Source organism: Phocoena phocoena, chromosome 9, assembly GCF_963924675.1.
Source record: "Phocoena phocoena chromosome 9, mPhoPho1.1, whole genome shotgun sequence".
Taxonomy (NCBI): domain Eukaryota; kingdom Metazoa; phylum Chordata; class Mammalia; order Artiodactyla; family Phocoenidae; genus Phocoena; species Phocoena phocoena.
In genome coordinates this window covers 38707820-38728142 of record NC_089227.1, presented here as the reverse complement: position 1 = coordinate 38728142, position 20323 = coordinate 38707820, and the positions used below count along the sequence as shown (strand labels likewise).

General features: G+C 33.8%; 1 protein-coding gene across 6 annotated transcripts in view; it reads right to left on the bottom strand.

The window, feature by feature from the left end:
• Nucleotides 1-20323, bottom strand: part of DGKB (diacylglycerol kinase beta) — a 645730-nt gene that overhangs the window by 406343 nt on the left and 219064 nt on the right. For all 6 annotated transcript variants that reach the window (XM_065884106.1, XM_065884107.1, XM_065884111.1 and 3 more), the window contains 2 exons: nucleotides 4013-4098; nucleotides 2240-2329 (listed from right to left, as the gene is read on the bottom strand). In XM_065884106.1, coding sequence (XP_065740178.1) covers nucleotides 2240-2329; nucleotides 4013-4098 — 176 coding nt within the window. The remainder of the gene's footprint in view (nucleotides 1-2239; nucleotides 2330-4012; nucleotides 4099-20323) is intronic.

Sequence of the window (20323 nt, the reverse complement as noted above, 5' to 3'; positions counted from 1 at the left end):
TTCTCCTTTCAAAAACTATGCTTCCCCACATTGCCACATTTTCTTAACAGTCTTTTATGCCCCCAAATTAACCTATTTTGAAAACACAAATGTCACTGTGCCACTCTGCTTTTGAAACTCTTCCAAAGTTTCACTGTGTGTTGCAAAGTCAATCACATAAAATTTTTACCATGACCATTAAGACCTGCATAATCTACCTCCTGATTCTCTCTCCAACGTCATCCTATTCACCCCGCTGAGGCCATACCTACCCACTGCCCCATGACCTCTTAGAGTTACATCAGCCTTCCTTCAGTCCTTTCAGTACAAAGAGCTCACTCTTTCTTCCTCATATTTTAAATCCAGCTTAAATGTTACTTCCTCAGAGAGGTCTTCTTGACCATATAGCTGAATAGTTCCCCTCGGTTATTCTCTGAAAATACACTCTGATTCTTTCATAACCTTGACCTTATTTTGTAATTATATATTTCATTATTCAGTGATTTATTGTCTGTGTACTCAATGAAAATGTAACCTCCAAAAGGGTAAGAACCCTTTATTTTCTCATTTAATATCCACCACCTAGAAGAGTGCCAGCACATGCTAGACATGCACAAAGAGTTCATCATCAATATACACTTTGACATATACTATAATCCATGTGTCTTTGGCCACTGATAAGAATATCTTTAAAACTGTTTACAAGGAAATAATTAGAAGATGCCCTGAATGGAACTTCTATATCAATTTTGAGATTTAAGTCATTTGCCAGCTTGAAACCAAAATAAAATTATTAATTTTCAAATATCAAAAATATTTCCAGAGGAATACGTAAGAAGCCACATGCATGATTCTCTTCTTTTTAATCAATACACGTATATTAACATTGGCAAATATAAGCATCTCGTAAGCAATGGTTCATTGTATCTATCTATCTATATCTATCTTTAGATTTATACAATTTAACTCAGTATTTTATAATATTCTTCTACTAAGTTATATCCTTAATGAAAGTTACAAATATATCATATACCATGTTTTTTAACTTGGTTTCAAATTCCGTCAAATACACAAATACATGTATATACATCTTAGAGTTCACAAGTTGCCCAGGTATTCATGGAACAATTCTTCTCAAATTTTGTTGTAAATCAAGTTACTTAGGGAGTTTGCTTAAAAAAAAAAATCAACTGCCTGGGTCCCATCTCTAGAGAGTTCCATTTAGCATATTTGAAGTAAGGTCGGTCCACTATATTTTTTAACAAGCTTCCCAAGGGCTTCTGATTTACAGTGTCTTACTAGACACTTTTCAAACTTCTCTGAGTTTAGATGCTAAAAATATTTAGAATTAGGTTCTTGTTTATTTAGCAAAATATGGTTTTCTTTTCTTTGATATCTTCTGGTAAGTTTAGCCTGTTAATGACACTTCAAATTATTTTAAGATCTCATCTTGAAATATTCTCCCCTTACTCACCTGTTCCATCTACACTATTCCATTTTCAGTTCCTTCAGTAATGTCAAGTGCCTTTGTATTTCTGGGCCTTTGGACTTGATGTTCCCTCTGCCTATAACGTCCACCCCCAGTTCTATATGGCTCCGTCATTATCCACCTATTAGGATTCTTCTTATGTCACCTCATCAATTCCTAGGTGAGGTCGTTCATTATGTTGATTATCATCTTACTTGTCAGTAGGAAGTCTCACAATTTATACATAACTTCATGTTCCACTAGAATTTAAGGCTCTGTTGAAAGCAGATATTGTTTTCTTTCTATTCTTAACCCTGTACCCCAAGTGCAGAACACACCACCTGGTGCAAAGTGGGTCTCAGAAAATGTGTTACCTCTTGTACTTATTCCTGGACAAGTCATTTGTTAGCCTTTCAGTTTTTTTCCTTTGTTTGTGATTTTCTCACACACTCAGAGATTACGAATGTGAACATTATTTTAGAGTTATCCCATGCTTATCTCATTTCTTAAACTGGAAACCCCAAAACCAAAAAGGGTTGGAAGCTTGCCTGCCCCATCAAGTATATAATTAGCACTCACAGTCTAACTCTTGGTCCACTATTTGTTGCTCTACCCTAGACGATTGTTCAAAATTATACTACATATCTGACAGCAATTATGTTTGCTGAAATCACATGGCAGCTGTCATGCAGTGAAGAAATGCTGGATTTAGTTTTGGGGGGAAGGGTGCTCTGTACTATATCTCTGTTTTTTAAGTTTTTTTTTTTTTTTTTTTTTTTTTAGCTATTTTACCTCCTCCCCATCGCAGGCATCTTGCTAGATCATTGCCGGTCCCGAGAGGCAGAATAGCCACTGGAGGATGCTTGACTACATTTGCCTTTTCTGTAGAATTGAAAAATTGAAATAAAATAAATTTTTGATCACAGACAGAACAACAATGAAATAAACACAGCTTGGCATGGAAGGCATTCCACCAGGTACTTATAAACATAAAACGTTCTATTTTATAGTTATATACAATTATAAATTGATTAATTTGTATGTATTTCTAGCAATTTATAAAACAAATAAATACCAAAATTCACAGAGTGACAGGAATTTTCAAGACTTATGCATGAGGAAAGCCTTTTAAATATGTTAATTCAGTTAAAAATTGTAGCGTGTTTGAATTAACTCCGTTCAAATTCTCAAGGATGCAGGTATATGCAACACAGGAATATTCATACAAGGACGTAAGCAGAGTGGAGAAGTAGCTTCCTATAAAAAGTCCTTTGCAGCATCAACTCGAGGTACACTTTAAGGAATAAAATATTTTGAAAGTAGTGGAATTCTAAAAGTTAGTAAAACACTAACAATGGTTTTGTGCTGCTCTGTGTCAGAGTCAACGACGTAAAAGATTACCAGGTTTTGTTTGAGGTTCAACATTATACAACATAGTGTTTGAGTCCAGTAAAGATATTTGCCACTGAAATTCCACATGCTTTTGTTTGAATCACTGAGCAAATCTCACAAACATATATTATTTTTCTTTATTTTTCTCTCTTCTCAGCCCTTCAAAGTAAGCATATGTGGGTGTGTAGGAACGGGGAGGGAATAGATTATGTAGGGATGTGCCACAGTGTACTAGCCAAGGCTTAGATTTTGAGGGCTAATGCAAACCAACAATATCCTCCTGTTTTCACTAAAATTCTTACAAGTTCTCAGATATTGTTCAAGCAACTCCTTAATTTTTGCAGTTCTTGAACTCTGGTTTTTCTCCTTAAATATATTAACACTACTGACATTGATTATTGGAAGGCCAAAGAATACAATTTTACCTGTTTTAAAAATGTTAGTAGATTAAAGTCGTTAGATGCGTACCCAAAGTGTGCTGACAATATGTATTCATTTTTAATTTGAATATTTATTTTATTATTTTTTTTTTCCGGTACGCGGGCCTCTCACTGTTGTGGCCTCTCCCGTTGCGGAGCACAGGCTCCGGACGCGCAGGCTCAGCGGCCATGGCTCACGGGCCCAGCCGCTCTGTGGCATGTGGGATCTTCCCAGACTGGGGCATGAACCCGTGTCCCCTGCATCGGCAGACAGACTCTCAACCACTGTGCCACCAGGGAAGCCCTAATTTGAATATTTTTGAGAGTATGAAAAGGTAAAATATTCTCAACTGCACTGACTAAATAAAAGTTTGCTTCAATATATATAGATAGTGAAACTTCTTTTGAATCAATCTTTCCTTTTTATGAAGAGGCCTATTTTTAAAAAAGATTGGTCAATGCAGATCCAGAAATATTTGAGAGCTTATTAAATTCCAAGAGAAATGAATGAGAAAAGAAGGATTTCTAGTTACTTGTAAATTATTTTGTCAGTTAAAAATTTGAAATATAGATGAATAAATTAAGCCAGTAAACAGTGTGTAACATTCCAGATGTCTAAGTGTATCACTATGTATTTTGTTTATTTAATGCATCCACATCCAAAGATATGGATGCACTAAATAAACAAACAAAATACACAGAATTTAAGGTTACCACTCTCACCCCAGCTACGTTAAATGTGTGTCTTCATTACCTATGCAGTCCAAAATCCACCCCACAGTTCCATCTCCACCGCAGGCTAACACTCTGAAATCAGGAACATCACGGAAAAAGTTTAACCTGAAAAATAAGCATGTTATGGCACATGATTGATATTTCAAAATTAGGACATTTTTAGTTTTGTATATTTAGCATTTCATCTAATGAAAGATTTTGATTTTATTGAAAAACATTAAATTCTTATGTAGAATGAAATTCTAAAATAAAAGTATTAACATGTCCTAAGTTAAACATTGGCATTATATACTCTATATTCTATAATAAATATATTTTTTCTTTTATCAACTCTAAAGTTAAAAAAATAAAGTTAATAAATTATAATAATATAATAATTTTCATTAAAATATACTCCCATATGTGGTATGCAGTTCACATAATGCAGAGTGACATATACAAAATTGTTTCATTTACTAATTTTTTTTTTTTTTTTTTTTTTTTTTTTTTTTTTTTTAAATTTTTATTTATTTATTTTTGGTTGTGTTGGGTCTTCTTTGCTGTGCATGGGCTTTCTCTAGTTGCGGTGAGCGGGGGCTACTCTTCGTTGTGGTGCGTGGGCTTTCATTGCGGTGGCTTCTCTTGTTGCAGAGCACAGGCTCTAGGCACGCGGGCTTCAGTAGTTGTGGTGCTTGGGCTCAGTAGTTGTGGCTCGCGGGCTCTAGAGCACAGGCTCAGTAATTGTGGCGCGCTGGCTTTGTTGCTCCGCAGCATATGGGATCTTCCCGGACCAGGGCTCGAACCTGTGTCCCCTGCCTTGGCAGGCAGATTCTCAACCACTGTGCCACCAGGGAAGCCCCATTTACTAATTTTTATTGATAAACAATTCTTTTGAATAATTATATAAATGTGACCAATAGGTCAGTAAATATGTCTTTGAGAGTTTTCTGCCTTCTCCGTTACTGGGAGAAAATGATCAGGCTGCATATGAGGTTTTAGCCAACTGTATTCAGTGTTTCCTTCTGACTGAATCTGCAACTAGAAGCCAGGCTTCCCACTGTCTTTTGACCTGCCTGGCAGTGTTTGCCACCCAGGAATACTCAAGACTAATTGCGGGGTCAGCTGTGATAAATGTCCACTGCTTCTGCTGCTACTGCATGCAGTGTGCTTATTAATGCAACCTACCTTGGGGAAAATTACAAAGGTAGGTAGTGCATCCAGTTATACAATCATACATGCTTATTTTCTTGCAAAAAAAAAAAAAAAAAAGAATTGAAATAGGACAGAATATTTAGAATGTGCCTCTTCACCTTTCTTGCCCCAATGGTAACAATATAATACAGTTGGCCCTCCATATCTACAAGTTCCACATATGCAGATTCAACCAACCAGGGATCAAAAATCTTAAAAAAAAAATCCAGAAAGTTTCAAAAAGCAAAACTCGAATTTGGTGAGCCGCAACTATATATTTACAAAGCATTTATATTGTATTTACACCTATTTACATATCATTTACATTTTATTACGTACTGTAGTAACCTAAAGACGATTTAAAGTATGCGCAAACACTATGCCTTTTTATATAAGGGACTAAGAGCATCTGTGGATTTTGGTATCTGGAGAGTCCTGGAACCCATCCCCTGCGGATACCACAAGAACATTTTCTATAGGATTACATATATAAATGTACACATGTAAATTTTATCACACATATTTTTAACATAAATGGGATTATGCTATACATCCTTTTAATTTATCCGTGTGCATTTTTTGACTTAAAAACGTCAGAGATCTTTCTGTGTCAGTGTATATATAAAGATTTATTATAAGTGAATGTATTAAATAGGGTATATATTCTATGATTAAATAAGCCATTTCATGTACTTTTAAACTCTTTGGTGTTTCACTGTCACAAAAAACCAGGTATTGTAGTTAACATTATTTGAATACATTTATGTGAACAAGTGCATTATGTTCTGAAAGCTAATCTTCTATAAGGGAAATACTCCACTACAACATTATGATACCCTCTGAATGGCGCCCACTGTAGAAAATGTAAGGGCCCACTTCCTTGAAACTCCAAAACACTACATATAAACAACTTTATGATGTTTCTTCAAAAAGTGAAAAATACCATGGTGCTGTTATTGCATTATCACATGCCTGTTTACTAGTAGGTTGAACATATTTTCGTAGGTTTACACATGTGTGACCTCCTTTGTGAACTGCATCTTTAAAGCCTTGTCCTTTTCCATAAATTGCATTTTATTATCTTATAAACTCTACGTATCATGAGTGATATTTTAATTTAAGTTAGCATCATTGGAAAAAAACATTTGGTTAATGTAATACAAACAGTGCGTAAACATAATAGAAATGTAAACAAATCAACTAAAACCCCATCCCCTGATACTAAGAGCCACAAATATTTAGAACATGAAAATTTCCTGTATTTCCTCATGCACTGTATTGTGGACATTTACCTTTCATTAGACATATTGAAATATTTTCTTCCAGGCTATCACTGGTTAGTTTGCTGTTATATAAGCAATATAATAAACACCTATATACCAGTTGCCCAACCCAGAGAGTAGAATATTCCTAATAACTTACATATACCTGCGTTCCTTCCCTATAGCACCCCCTTCCTCGTTAACAAAGGTGACCACTATTCTGAATTTCAGGTTAGCATGTGTATGCCATAAACAACACATTGTTTGTATGTTGCTTTTTCATCTCAGCATTGTTACTAACACTCCTCCATGTAGTAGCTGAATGTCCATCCACGTGTAGTTGAAGAGTTATTTTATTTCTACTGCTGTGTTTAATACCATTTATGTGGGTATGCTTTTTAAAATCCATACAATGGATATTTGGATTGATTAGCTTTATGTTCTCATAAAAAATGCATTTTGGACATATTTTCTGGTGCTCATGGACAGTGACCACTTTTGCAACTTTACAATATCATGCCAAACTGTTTCCTATAGAAGTTGTACCAATGTAGGTACGTAAAAGAAGGTGGAAAAAAACTGTGCCGAGCCCATCCTAACACTTGTAATGTCATACTTGGTAATTTTATGTGTTTCCTCGTTTGTGAAATGCCTTTTCATATCTTTACTCCTTTTTCACTTGTTGATTTGTAAAAATTCTTTACTTCTTGATTTTAATCCTTTTGGGTTTTTTTCTCTTTTTTGGAGCAAATATTTCCTATAGGTTTAAAGTTTTTTACTTTCCTTAATGTATATTTTAACAAGTATCATTTTAGTTTTAAGGTATTCAAGTTTATCAATCTTTTGATAAATGGCTAGCACTTTGGCCTGCTTTGTGTAACAAACAATGTTTCCTCAGTGGACAGAAGAGAGTTCACATTTACTCTCCTAAAATTTCAGTTTTAATTTTTTAAAAAATTTATTTAATTTATTTTATTTTTGGTTGCGTTGGGTCTTCATTGTTGCACGTGGGCTTCTCTAGTTGTGGTGAGCAGGGGCTACTCTTCGTTGCGGTGCGTGGGCTTCTCATTGCGGCGGCTTTTCTTGTTGTGGAGCACGGGCTCTAGGCATGCAGACTTCAGTAGTTGTGGCACGTGGGCTGAGTAGTTGTGGCTCGTGGGTTCTAGAGCGCAGGCTCAGTAGTTGTGGCGCACGGACTTAGTTGCTCTGCGGCATGTGGGATCTTCCCACACGGCTTGAACCCGTGTCCCATGCGTTGGCAGGTGGATTCTTAACCACTGAGTCACCAGGGAAGCCCCTTAGTTTTAATTTTGACATAGAAATTTAATGTGGTGATGTAAGATAGGATGGTGTGAGTTATTGGAATAGAATAGATAATATATATAAAATATACACAATACTCTAGAGTGGTTCTGTCTAGTAGTGATCCCTTTTTTCTTTTCCCTTCTTCACTGCCTTCTTTCATCCCTCTGCCCTCCCTTTCTCTTTCTCCATTCCTCCCATTCTTGCCTCCTTCCTTCTGTCCTTTTGGGTGTTGTGCAACTATTTTTCTTTTCATTTTTAAATCCATCTTTTCATGTTTTGGATAATTCAGTTTTCTATCATGCAAATCCATCATAAATCAAATTTCCATATGTGGGTATTTTTCTTTTTAGAATCTGTTCTATTTTATTCATGAATTTGTCCATCTCTGAACCAGTACCACATTCTTACAACACTATAGCTTTATAGTTAATCTATGTCTCATTGAACATGAAATCTTAGCTATTATTTTTTTCTTTGCTTTACTGTACACATATTGAATTTAACTTGTCATATCCCATAAGGGTGAAAATAAAAACACACACACAAAAATCATAAATGTTTTAAAAAATTGCATTACATGAAGTCTATTGATCAGTTTTAGGAGAAATAACATCTATATGGTGTTAATTCCTCATCCATGAATATAGGATTTTTCAATCAACTTATTCTTTAATATCCTTAAATAAATTACAACATTTTTTTGCTTGCAGGTCGTTGTTAGATTTATTCTTGGTTGTCTTAAAGTTTATGTCGGTACCTTAAATTTTTAAATTGTTTATTAAAATTAATGTTTTTGTTGCTGGTATATATAAATATATTTGACTTTTATATATTGATCTCACAAACAGCCACATTACTCCTCTTTTCTATTGCCTATATTATGTTTGTAGATTCATTTGGATTTCTACGTAAACAACTGTATCATATGCTAATAACAATGGTACTATTAGTGATCTTCAATCCTTATAATTGTTATTTCTCTCCCTGTCTTATTGTGCTGGCCAGAGCTTCAATACTTTATTGAATTAGAGTATTTATACAGAATATCCATATCTTGTCCCGGAATTTAAATGGAATACTTTCATAATTTCCCAACTTAGGATGATGTTTGTTGGATGGATTTTCTTTTTCTTTTTTGAGCGACACCTTTCATACAGGTAATAAAGTTTTCTTCTATTTCTGTTATATAGAATTTTTATTATGAATCAATGTTAATATTCTCTGCACCTTGTGAGATATTGAGATGATTTCATTTCATTGGTAATGTGGGCATATACACTTACATATTTCTGCATTATTAAAACATTCTTATAATACTTTCATATACCCAAATTGGACAGTTTATTAATATTGTTATAGAAAATTGGTTTTGCTTTGCTAACATTTTGTTCAGAAGTTTTTATCTACATTCATGAATACAACAGACTATTTTTCTTCTTCATACCACCTGTCTAACTTTTTATCAAAATTTTTCTGTCTCATAAAATGAATTGTAGAATATGCCCTTATTTTCCATTTTTTGGAGGCATCTATATAATTTTGGAAGTTCCTTAAAACTGGTAGCACTTGCATATCAACTATCCAGTTTCTAGTGAGTCTTTCTTTTTTTTTAATTAAGAGGTATTAAATGTTTCAATTCATTTAATCATCACTGAAAAAGATCCTATTTTCTAATTCTTTCTAAATCAGTTTTTACCAATTACATTTTTGCTTGAATTTCTCTATCTCCTAAGTTTTCAAAGACCTTGTCACTGAAACCTACAAAAGCTTTACAAATTAAGCCAGTAGCTGAAAAGTTTATCATAGAGCTGGAAAGTTTACCACAGTTGTTTCTGGTGAAAGCCTAACCATCCACATGACTCACCACCGCTCTTCCATCCATGATGATGTTTCATCTGTTTTCTTTTAAAATTGTCATCTTTGGTTCTTCAGCAGCATCCTAACCCCAAACATAAACCCCATGTGACTGTCAGACCAGCTTACTCTCTGTAAGTTGATTGCTAAATGGGTTGAAAATGGACTTCTCTATCTTAACTTCTTAATCCACTTCATCCATGCAGTTTTCCCTGGAGAGTCACTCATTTCTTATTTCATTCATTCCTTGAATAGTAGCCTTGGATAATTATTTAATCATTCTGAGCTTCAGTTTTCTTATCTTTAAAATTAAATTAATACCACCTGCTCTGTTGGGCTGTTTTAAGGAATAAACAAAGTGTGTATGTAAATTACATTGTACTATCCAGAGGTTATTATTAATTTAATAATTTTATCTTTATTAAAAGGAGTAAACATATTTCATAGGTCAGATTGCCACTCCTCTATTTTACCACCTCTCCCACCCACAGCATTCTGGCAAAATAGTCAGGAAGAGAATTTTATAACAAGCGAAGCTGGATGGACATTAATGAGACTTCTCCTACCTCCAAGCTGATACTATTAGGAGACCTATTTATGGCACTGGGGACAGTAAGTTCAGATGATAACAGCTCTGACTGAGAACAAACAAATGCAAGAGACGTGGAAAGAGTCAAAATGCAGGGCTTTATGTGACCATTGACTTTTCATTCATTAAGCTGCAAAGACCAGCAGATGTGAGGCTCCCACTTCATAGGTCATCCTAACGATGGGGAAGGTGAAGCCATGTGGAGTGTCTGAAAAGACTCCCCTTTCCGGAAACTTTACTACCATACACTGTACGTTCCACCTATCAATTTCAACGTTTCACTTGAAAAACTAGTAGGTATGAACATTTTGTAATGAAATAATCATTCATGGCTCCTGAATTTATTTTTGCCGTTTTATGGAAATTTTTAAAAATTAAAACGATTTTTAAAGCAGATAATTATTCTTGAGTCTTCAGTGTTCGTAATTATAGCACTGGTTCTCCTAGAGAGTTTTTTAATTTATCCATGATAGCTAAATTTGAAAAAAGAACCTATGTTAATGTATGTTTAGTAGCTCTGTGTCCAGTGCCTTCTTATCACATATGCTCAACAGCCACCACTACAGCACACCCTAAAAAAAAGTGGGTGGTGAGATTATAATGCTTAATACCACTAAAAGCAAGTCAAAATATTTCATCTAAGATTCAGAAGTCTACTTTCCATTTTAAATAAGTTTTAGGATAAAACTGATATAGAAAAATTAGTGTCTGACAATAGTATCTAAAAAGCACACTGCAACAACTCGTTAAGAAAGAAAAACTGCAGTACTGATTCCATTATCTTGGAAAGTGTCTAATAATGAGATTTCTTAAATGACAATGTGTAGAAATTTCTTTTTATTCCAATAGCACATTTTATTATTCAAGGAAAATAAGTGATACCTGCCATTTATATCTAATTTTGATGTATCAGATTGAGCATATAAATATAATAAATGTATGGCTACTAAAGAGTGTACATACTGTACATTATATGTTATAAAGTTATATTCTTTAATACTTAAAGGAAACCAATGTGCGATTGATAAATACTGTTAGCATAATACTCCAGAGTGAATGCTCATTTAATTGTACATATTTATTCCTTTGTATTAAGAAACACAAGGCTGAAGGATCAAAAATGATTTTATCATATGTCATCAACTCTCTTCCTCTTCTTCCTCCTCTTTGTTTAGAAAAAATAGTTTACTTAAAGAGCTTGCCTTAAGAAAGGTCTGCATTTTGATTTAAACATTTTGAGCCAGATACAGCATACTTATCTCTTATTATTCAGCTCAATTCATATTCATACCTGTATGTACACAGTTATATATTATTCTTACAGTTATAGGATTAGATGGCTTCACAACTGTCTCACTAAAATCAGGCAGAATTTCCTGGTCTGTGATGTTGCTATTGTTTATTAAACTTTTTTTTTTTTTTTGGTCTAGAAAACCAATTCTTAATACCTTCCAACTCGTTTTCTAATACCCTAACTGTATCTATACATACCTTGGTGTCACTGATATTATTACTGCTGCTGCAGCCACTCTGACAAAATCTATGCATGAAGCAATTATGTCCCTCAAAGTTTCTCTATGCTATATATTTAAAAAGGGAGGGGGGATATGCCATCTTTTTCTGTGGATTTTGATAATGTCAGCTTCAAAGTGATGACTCATCAACTTTAATGTACCTTCCCCATCATTTCAGCTTAAAGTAAAACTAATTATAGCTATGTCTTCCCATCTTGAATCTATTTTACCAATAAATTACAAAGTTTAGGTAAATAAGGAAGTTCACCTGTTTCAACGAATTTGGCTAGTCTTTTGAGGATATTGTATGAAGATGAATTCATACTGTTTTGGGGGGGCATTTAATGTAAACAGTGGAATGGTTATAAACAAAATGTTATTTGGACTCATCATTATGAACCCAGTAAAATTTAATGCTGTTCTCATCATATTCAGAAAAACTTTCAGAGTATTTGAGAAAATATATATCCCAATGAGCCATTAATAATTGAAACATTAACTTCATTATCTCTGGAAATCTCAAAAACATCTCATATGTGTATGTGTATTTTAGAAGAAAAAGGGAGAGAGGCAGAGAAAAATGACAAAAAGAGATAAGAGACAGAAAATGAATGAATATTTACTCTTGGGAAACCTATGATATTATGCCATTAAATAACTTCAGTATTCTCCCTAGTGTAATACAAAATAGAAAGAAGTCAATAAATAAGCTCTGTAAAGTAACCCAAATATTTGTTCCTTCTTTGAATGGTGCACATACTTTTTGGAAAATTAATGTGTTAAAATGAATATCAAATGCATTCAAGTCATTTTTTTTTTTTCTTTTTGCGGTACACGGGCCTCTCACTGCTGTGGCCTCTCCCGTTGCGGAGCACAGGCTCCGGATGCGCAGGCTCAGCGGCCATGGCTCACTGGCCTAGCTGCTCCGCGGCATGTGGGATCCTCCCGGACCGGGGCACGAACCCGTGTCCCCTGCATCGGCAGGCGGACTCTCAACCACTGTGCCACCACGGAAGCCCTTTCAAGTCAGTTGTGAGTGAATATAAACAAAGGAATACTTAGTGAGTTTTATTTTATATGCATCAGATCATTCCACCAAGTTAACTTTAGAATGTGAAGAAGTTATTTTGAATTAATAAATACATCTAGACATCTATTTTAGAAAATTACTTTGACTAGAATCAAATACAAAAGAATAACTATGCCTAAGAAAGAGAGATACATTTCATGGAAAATCCATATACCTAGAAAAGTAATTTTATGAATGATATAGCACCTGCATCAATTCGCTTATTTAATATGCATTTATTAACTACAACTGTGTATCAGGAACTGGGTTAGAGTCCAGAGACTCAAAAGCAAGATAAGAGTCCTTGCCATCAAGTATCTTAATTGAGAAGGCAGACAAGAAAACATCTGATTCACATTGCTATGGGATGTTTTGAAAACAGTTAATGCAGTTAATGCAGAATAACTAGAAGAGGATAAATGCATTGTCAGAGGGGATGGAAAAGTGAATGGTCTTTCCATGCATCAAGTTAGTGAATAAAGCTAGTGAACAGGTTTAGAAAAGGGTGAGAAAATGAGTTTAGTATTAGAATGTGAAATTTGAGATACCTATGGGACATTAACATGGAAATGTAGACTAAGTCAAATAAACCTACATGGACAGAGAAATCTGAGATGGAAGAAGATAGTCGGAAGCAATCCGTGTACACTTGATGATCAAAATCATGAAAAGAGAATAAGAAGAAGGAACACAGAGTTGTATTGCAGCAAAGGAAACCATAAGGTTCCTTAAACAACTGAAAATAGGGCTACTATATGACCCAGCAATCCCAATCCTGGACGTATATCCAGAGAAAACCATAATTTGGAAAGATACCTGCATCTCAATGTTCACTACAGCACTATTTACAATAGCCAAGACATGAAAGCAACCTAAATGTCCACTGACAGAGGAATAGATAAAGAAGATATGGTACATATATACAATAGAATATTACTCAGCCATAAAAAAGAATGAAATAATGACATTTGCAACTACATGGATGGACCTAGAGATTATCATACTAAGTGAAGTAAGTCAGACAGAGACAGACAAATATCATCTGGTATTACTTATATGCGGAATCTAAAATAAATGATATGACTAAACTTATTTACAAAACAGAAACAGACTCACAGACTTAGAAAACAAACATATGGTTACTAAAGGGGAAAGGTGTGGGGGGATGGATAAATTAGGAGGTTGAGATTAATATATACACACTACTATATATAAAATGGATAATCAACAAGGACCTACTGTATAGCACAGGGAACTCTACTCAATACTCTGTAATAACCTATATGGTAAAAGAATCTGAAAAAGAATAGATATATGTATACATATAACTGAAGCGCTTTGTTGTATATTTGAAAATATGTATAACTGATGCACTTTATTGTACATTTGAAACTAACACAACATTGTAAAAAACCTACACTCCAATATATAAAAAAAAAATGCTGGAGAGTGGAGAAAATGGAACCCTCCCACACTGTTGGTGGGAATGTAAAGTGGTACAGCCACTGTGGAAAACAGTATGCAAGTACCTCAAAAAATTAAAAATAGAATTGCCATATTATCCAGCAATCCCACTCCTGGGCATATAGCTGGACAAAACTATAATTTGAAAAGATACATGCACCCCTATGTTTATAGCAGCACTATTTACAATAGCCAAGACATGGAAACAACCTAAAGGTGCATCGATGGAGGAATGGATAAAGAAGATGTGGTACATACATACAATGGAATACTACTCCACCATAAAAAAGAATGAGATAATACAATTTGCAGCAACATGGATGCACCTACAGATTCTCATACTAAATGAGGTAAGTCAGAAAGAGAAAGATGAATACCATATGATATCACTTATATGTGGAATCTAAATTATAATGCAAATGAACTTACCTATGAAACAGAAACAGACTCACAGACATAGAGAACAGACTTGTGGTTGCCAAGGGGGAGGGAGAGGCATTGATTGGGAGTTTGGGATTAGCAAATGCAAACACATACATATACATATATATATATATCTGAATCTCTTTGCTGTATATCAGAAACTAACACATTGTAAATCAACTATTCTTCAATAACTTAAATTAAAAAAAATAAAAGATCATGTTGCAGTACAACAGACATGGATTTGCTCTTTTATGAGACTAAAACCTTGAGCAAACCTTAAGCTCCCTGATCATGAGTTTCCTTATTGGCAAAAGGAGAAAATGCTTAACTCTTAAAGTGATAGTATTTTGCATATTCCCTAGCATACAACCAACAAATCACTATGATTATTATAAAATTAAGAAAGCATATATACATGAAACGAACGAAGTTCTGAGTGTGAAATTCTAAGAAAAAATGATATTAAAAGAAGTGACTAAGGAGAATGTATCCAGATATATAATAAGCAGCACCTCAGAGATAGGAGACATTGATTTTCTAATATCCAAGGGAGATGAGACTTTTAAGATAGGTGAAAACAGCTAAAACTACGTGACTTAACACTTAGCAATTTATCAGTGACAATAGCAATGTCAGTGGAGAGTAAAGTCAAAACCCCAACTGCACTGAAGAGGTGATGGAAAAGTGAAAGAATAGCCCATTTTATTAAAAATGTAGTTGTGAAGAGACAAAAGAGTTGAGAAGGTAAGTAGCTATACATTTCCATAGAGATTTTTCAAATTAAAAATGAGAGTATCCTCAATTTCACATGTTGCTCATGTTTTTGCAACTCCACAATGACCTGGGAATTGTTTTTCTGTTTTCCTTTTGGTCTTGAACCTCTATCCTTTAACCATTCCTGTTGTAATTTGTGATTATTATAACACTTTCATCATCGCACAGGTTTTCATAAACTAATCCAAGTCATTTTAATACAGAGTAGTCATATGTTAAAAAGGGATTACATACTTGAGCTAAAAAGCCATTAGAATAGGAACAGCTCAAGATGTAATAATAAGAGGGTGGGGATAATAAATTAAGTATCAAAGAACCAAGAGGAACAGGGATCCAGAACAGAAGTTGAATGAACCTTATTTAGGAGGAGAGATGCCTCACCCAGTGAGAGGGAAGGAAGTCAGGATGGGTATGAATATCAATGTATTCATAAGGGTAGGAGTAAGGAAAATAAGTTAGAATAATTTACTTGCCATGGCCTCTGATTGATGAATTAGGATCAGGGATGAATACTGGTTTTGTGGAATGTGATGTTTAGAAAAATCTGAAACCCTCTTTAAGAAAAAATATGCAAAAAGTGTATATAAATTTAGGTTTAGATAAATTATATATAAATATATAAATGTAATATATGAATATATACATAGTTATTTAAAATAAGAAATCACAACAAACTGAAAATTTAAGATAGCTCACAGATATGACATCATATGATCTAGAATAAAAACATAATAATTAATTAGCTTGATATACTTAAAAATTTTCCATTTATTGGCTTTTCCTATGAACCATTTTGAATAACATATTTATGAAGAAATAAAAAGATGAGATCAAATTGTAGATTTCTATAAGCTGATTGCCTCTATATTAAATTGCCTTAAACTTTCATGCTTCTTGAGTTTTAGAGTTTTAAACGGAAGAGCAGGGTATAATTTGAAAAAGTCTAATTAGTATAGTGTTATCCACAGAAATGTTAAAGACTTCATTACTTCAGTGACCTAAGAATTGAGTCTTACTTCTTTTTCCCCCAAAGGTCCCTTAGCACCTGTAGGATCAATAAGAGAATGACTGAATAATTTGTGAATGTGTGTATGTGCACGTGCATACAACTTGACAATCGAGGCCTTCATTGTAATTCACAGACTATTAAAGTGTCTTTGAAAGCAATTATGATTTATGTGCATACCAAAACCAATGCAAAGCATATATTTTTATCTGTATGTTCCTTACATTAGTAAAACACATATTTTTGTCATGATGATGTGCTCCACCAAACTCTGTATTCCAATTATCACCATAGGAACAAATAATTGAATCTTAAGCGCTGAACTTTTTAACTGAGTCTGTGATAACGTGATCAGTAATGTCCAATGTTTTACCATCATCCAAATGAACTTCCAAAAACTTGATTGGGGGTCCACAAGTTGCATGCACTCAAATCATAATTGCAATAAATGAATTTTCTATTTAAAACATCTGATCACTCTAATGTAAAAATGGCATTACTTGATCTTTTTAAAGTTCTTCTTTTGCTAGTCGACCAAATTCTTAACAGCTATTACTTCACTTACAACACACATAAGAAAACTTGAAATTGAAAATGCACATTAATTTAAAACTCACATTTGATCTAAATGAAAAATCATGCTTAAAAGAGTGTTATACAAAGGGATTTTCCGCAGCTTAAATGACTGCCTTCAAGCAGAGAGTTCGCTATTAATTTGAGGCAGATACTGATGCTTCTTTAGCATTTTTGTGTTTATGGTTTCCACATGGTCAGTGTTATCACTAGAGTTCCCATCGCTGACAGTAAAGATTGATAAATATTTCATAGAAGTTATGTATTCATCATCAACACTTTTTAAAACAAAAATTCATAGAAATGCAGAACTTAATTTTTCATTTAATATGCATTTTCATTTTTGAGATATATTTGCTGAAAAGTTTTATTGCAAAATAAAAATGCATAATATAACACAGTATTTATAAACTACATGTTTAATTTGTAAGACACCAAGGAAGAGTATTCAAACTTCATTAAACGTTCTTGGCACGACTGCTCATCTTCTCTTCCTCACATATATTTCATGTACATCTAACCTGTGATTTCCTACATCTCCACTGACGAGGCTGATTGCTATATTTGTTCCCATTTGCATCTCACAAGGAGAGGAGAGGCACAGGCCACAGCATAATGGACTGGCATAACAAGTCTACCAGTTGGCCAACAAGGGCTTTCAGTGAACATTTATTTTTGTCTTTGAATACTCTGTACACTGTATTTCAGAAGAAGTTGTTGCTTGTATGCGGGAAGGATTGGGAAGAGAAAGTTTTGTTGCTTTTTTAGATGAAATGATTATAGGTTAAAGTGAGAACTGTGTTCACTGGACATATATGTGTCTTACATCTGACTGGAGGATAACAGCAGAAGCAGGAATGTGCAAATTAGCTCTCAAACCCCTCAAGTTTATTATAATGTATCCATTAATAATAATACTTAAACTAAAAATACAAAATTCTTATGCTAATACTAAATTGAGTTGGATGCTGGGACACCAGGAATAAACCAGAAGAGTCCTGGGTAAACTTAATTATTATGGTCACAGTAGTTGTAAGACCCTATGTGATTTGGCCCGTCAGTGCTATTCTAATATGCTATCTCTATCCATTCCGCTCCAGCCATGCTGGCCTTCCTGCTAATGTTCCCCAATCGTGTCAAATATTCTCCCATCCTGGTGCTTTTCGTCTTGCTCCTCCCTCTGCTTTAAATGTGATTCTATGTGATGACCAAATGGCTTGCTTCCTCATCTCCTTCATGTCTATATACTCAGTGAGTCTTTCCCTGCTCAGCCTATTTAAAATAACCATCACAGATCACTCACTACCAATGTACACTCTGTTTACCTTCCCTGCTGACATGTGTATATTTTATTAGTTTAATGTGTGCCTTCCTCCACTAAGACCATGAGGGCAGGAAGTGATGTTTCTTTTGTTCATAGTGAATTGGCAGTGCTAAGACTTTTTCCTGACACCTGGTAGCCATTGAATTAATACATGCTGAATCAATTTATATTACTAATACTATATATATATAGATATAGATATAGATTGCTGTTGTTATTGTTAAACTACCATTTCACTTTTACTTAGTTGTTGAATCATTATTCTGTTTGAGTGTGGACTACATTCAATAGTCCACTGTTATTATTTCTAATTAAATTATAGGAGTACATTACTACATTATCATTAATAAAGGATTCTGAGATAATCATCTGCTATGAGTTTTCTTATTTTCACTCATTAGTAAGATGCTGTTATTTGACTCCCTGGAGCTGACGATAAAGTTGTGCCAGGGAGCTTGCTGGACAGGCTTAGATAATAATAGCAAACTGAGGATAGTCAAATAAAATAGTTTATGATACTTATTAGAAACTTGACTTTTGTAGAATAAAATAAGAAACAGGTAGAAGGATATACACAAATGCATTGGTTATTTCCAACAGCCAACTTAGGAGAAAATGTTATTTTTCTACAGTGTTCAAGGAATTTGGATAAAAAATCACCTCTAAACAATAACACATGGATCTATAGTCTGTTATTGAGTTGTTCTTTTCTCTGTGAAATGAGTAACAAAAGTTCAGAGTTTTCAACATCTTTAAAGTAATAATCGATTTGTTGATGTTTGTGGAAAGTGACTATAGACTTGTAATGCCCAAAATTCTTTCACGAGGCTAGAAGTTATAGGACTATTAACTGTAGAAGCGTGTTACATTTTGTTACTTGTATTTCACATGTTGACCTTTAATACAGACACATATATCACTTCTCAAACTCAGTCACTCCATTGATCAAGGCAGAGACAAAATTATGCTCACACATCTAATTGAGGGGGATTGCAAAATCATATGCATCATATTTTATGATTAATCATTAGGACTGAAAGGGTCAATCGAGTGCCTTGTTTTTACATTAGTAAAGCAACGATTTTTTTTCCTGGAAATTTGCAGTAGAGCTGGATTGAATTTTGATGAACATTTTCTTAGCATTTTGAGGATTTTGTTCAGCTCTCTGACACAACAAGATTTCATAACAAGAGACATATGTAATATGTCATAGTTCTGATTCAAGAGGGTTTTTATTTAAGTAAAATATGGTAGAAACTTTGTTATATAAAATGATATTTTAAATTAAGAAAGTAATGAAATCTGTGGAATGTGTTTTCGAAATTACAAATTTATTTTAACAGGAGAACGTATTCCAAGGCTTTACTATGGAAATATGTGTGATACTTGGAATATGTGAATCTGTATGTTGACTGTTAAATTTTATTTTTTAAATTATATATGTTTTACATTTAGTTCAGGTAGGTGAAACCAAAGTTTTTTTTAAAGCATCTATTTCACAAACAATTCATTGTTGTGACTGTTCACTATGCTGAACAATCTGGAAAATAATTAAAAAATATTTATCTTATATATTTTTTCAATTCAATAAATACTTGTTATTTTTTACTTAAACATTTTAGGGATGATATGAGAAAAAGCCATCTGTACTTTCATGAAGCTGATAGTCAGAAGGAAACAACCAACATCACGAGTATACAAAAAACTTGATATTAACTTTTCATAAGTCACATTAGCATATGCAGTTGGTATAACAGCTAGAGATGTGCATATTTATTTTAATGTTGCGAAGGAAAAAAATCTCATTCTGTGAAGACCAATGAGTGATATGTTTTATATTTCATTTTTGCAACTAATTTATACCTCAAAACCATTCATTCAATTATAATATGCTTCATCAAGAAGAAACAACTTACATGATACAGACTCTAGTTTCAGATATCTTTAAGTAGTCATTATCAGAGTGAGAGAATTTATGTAAAGAGATACAGTAAAGACAA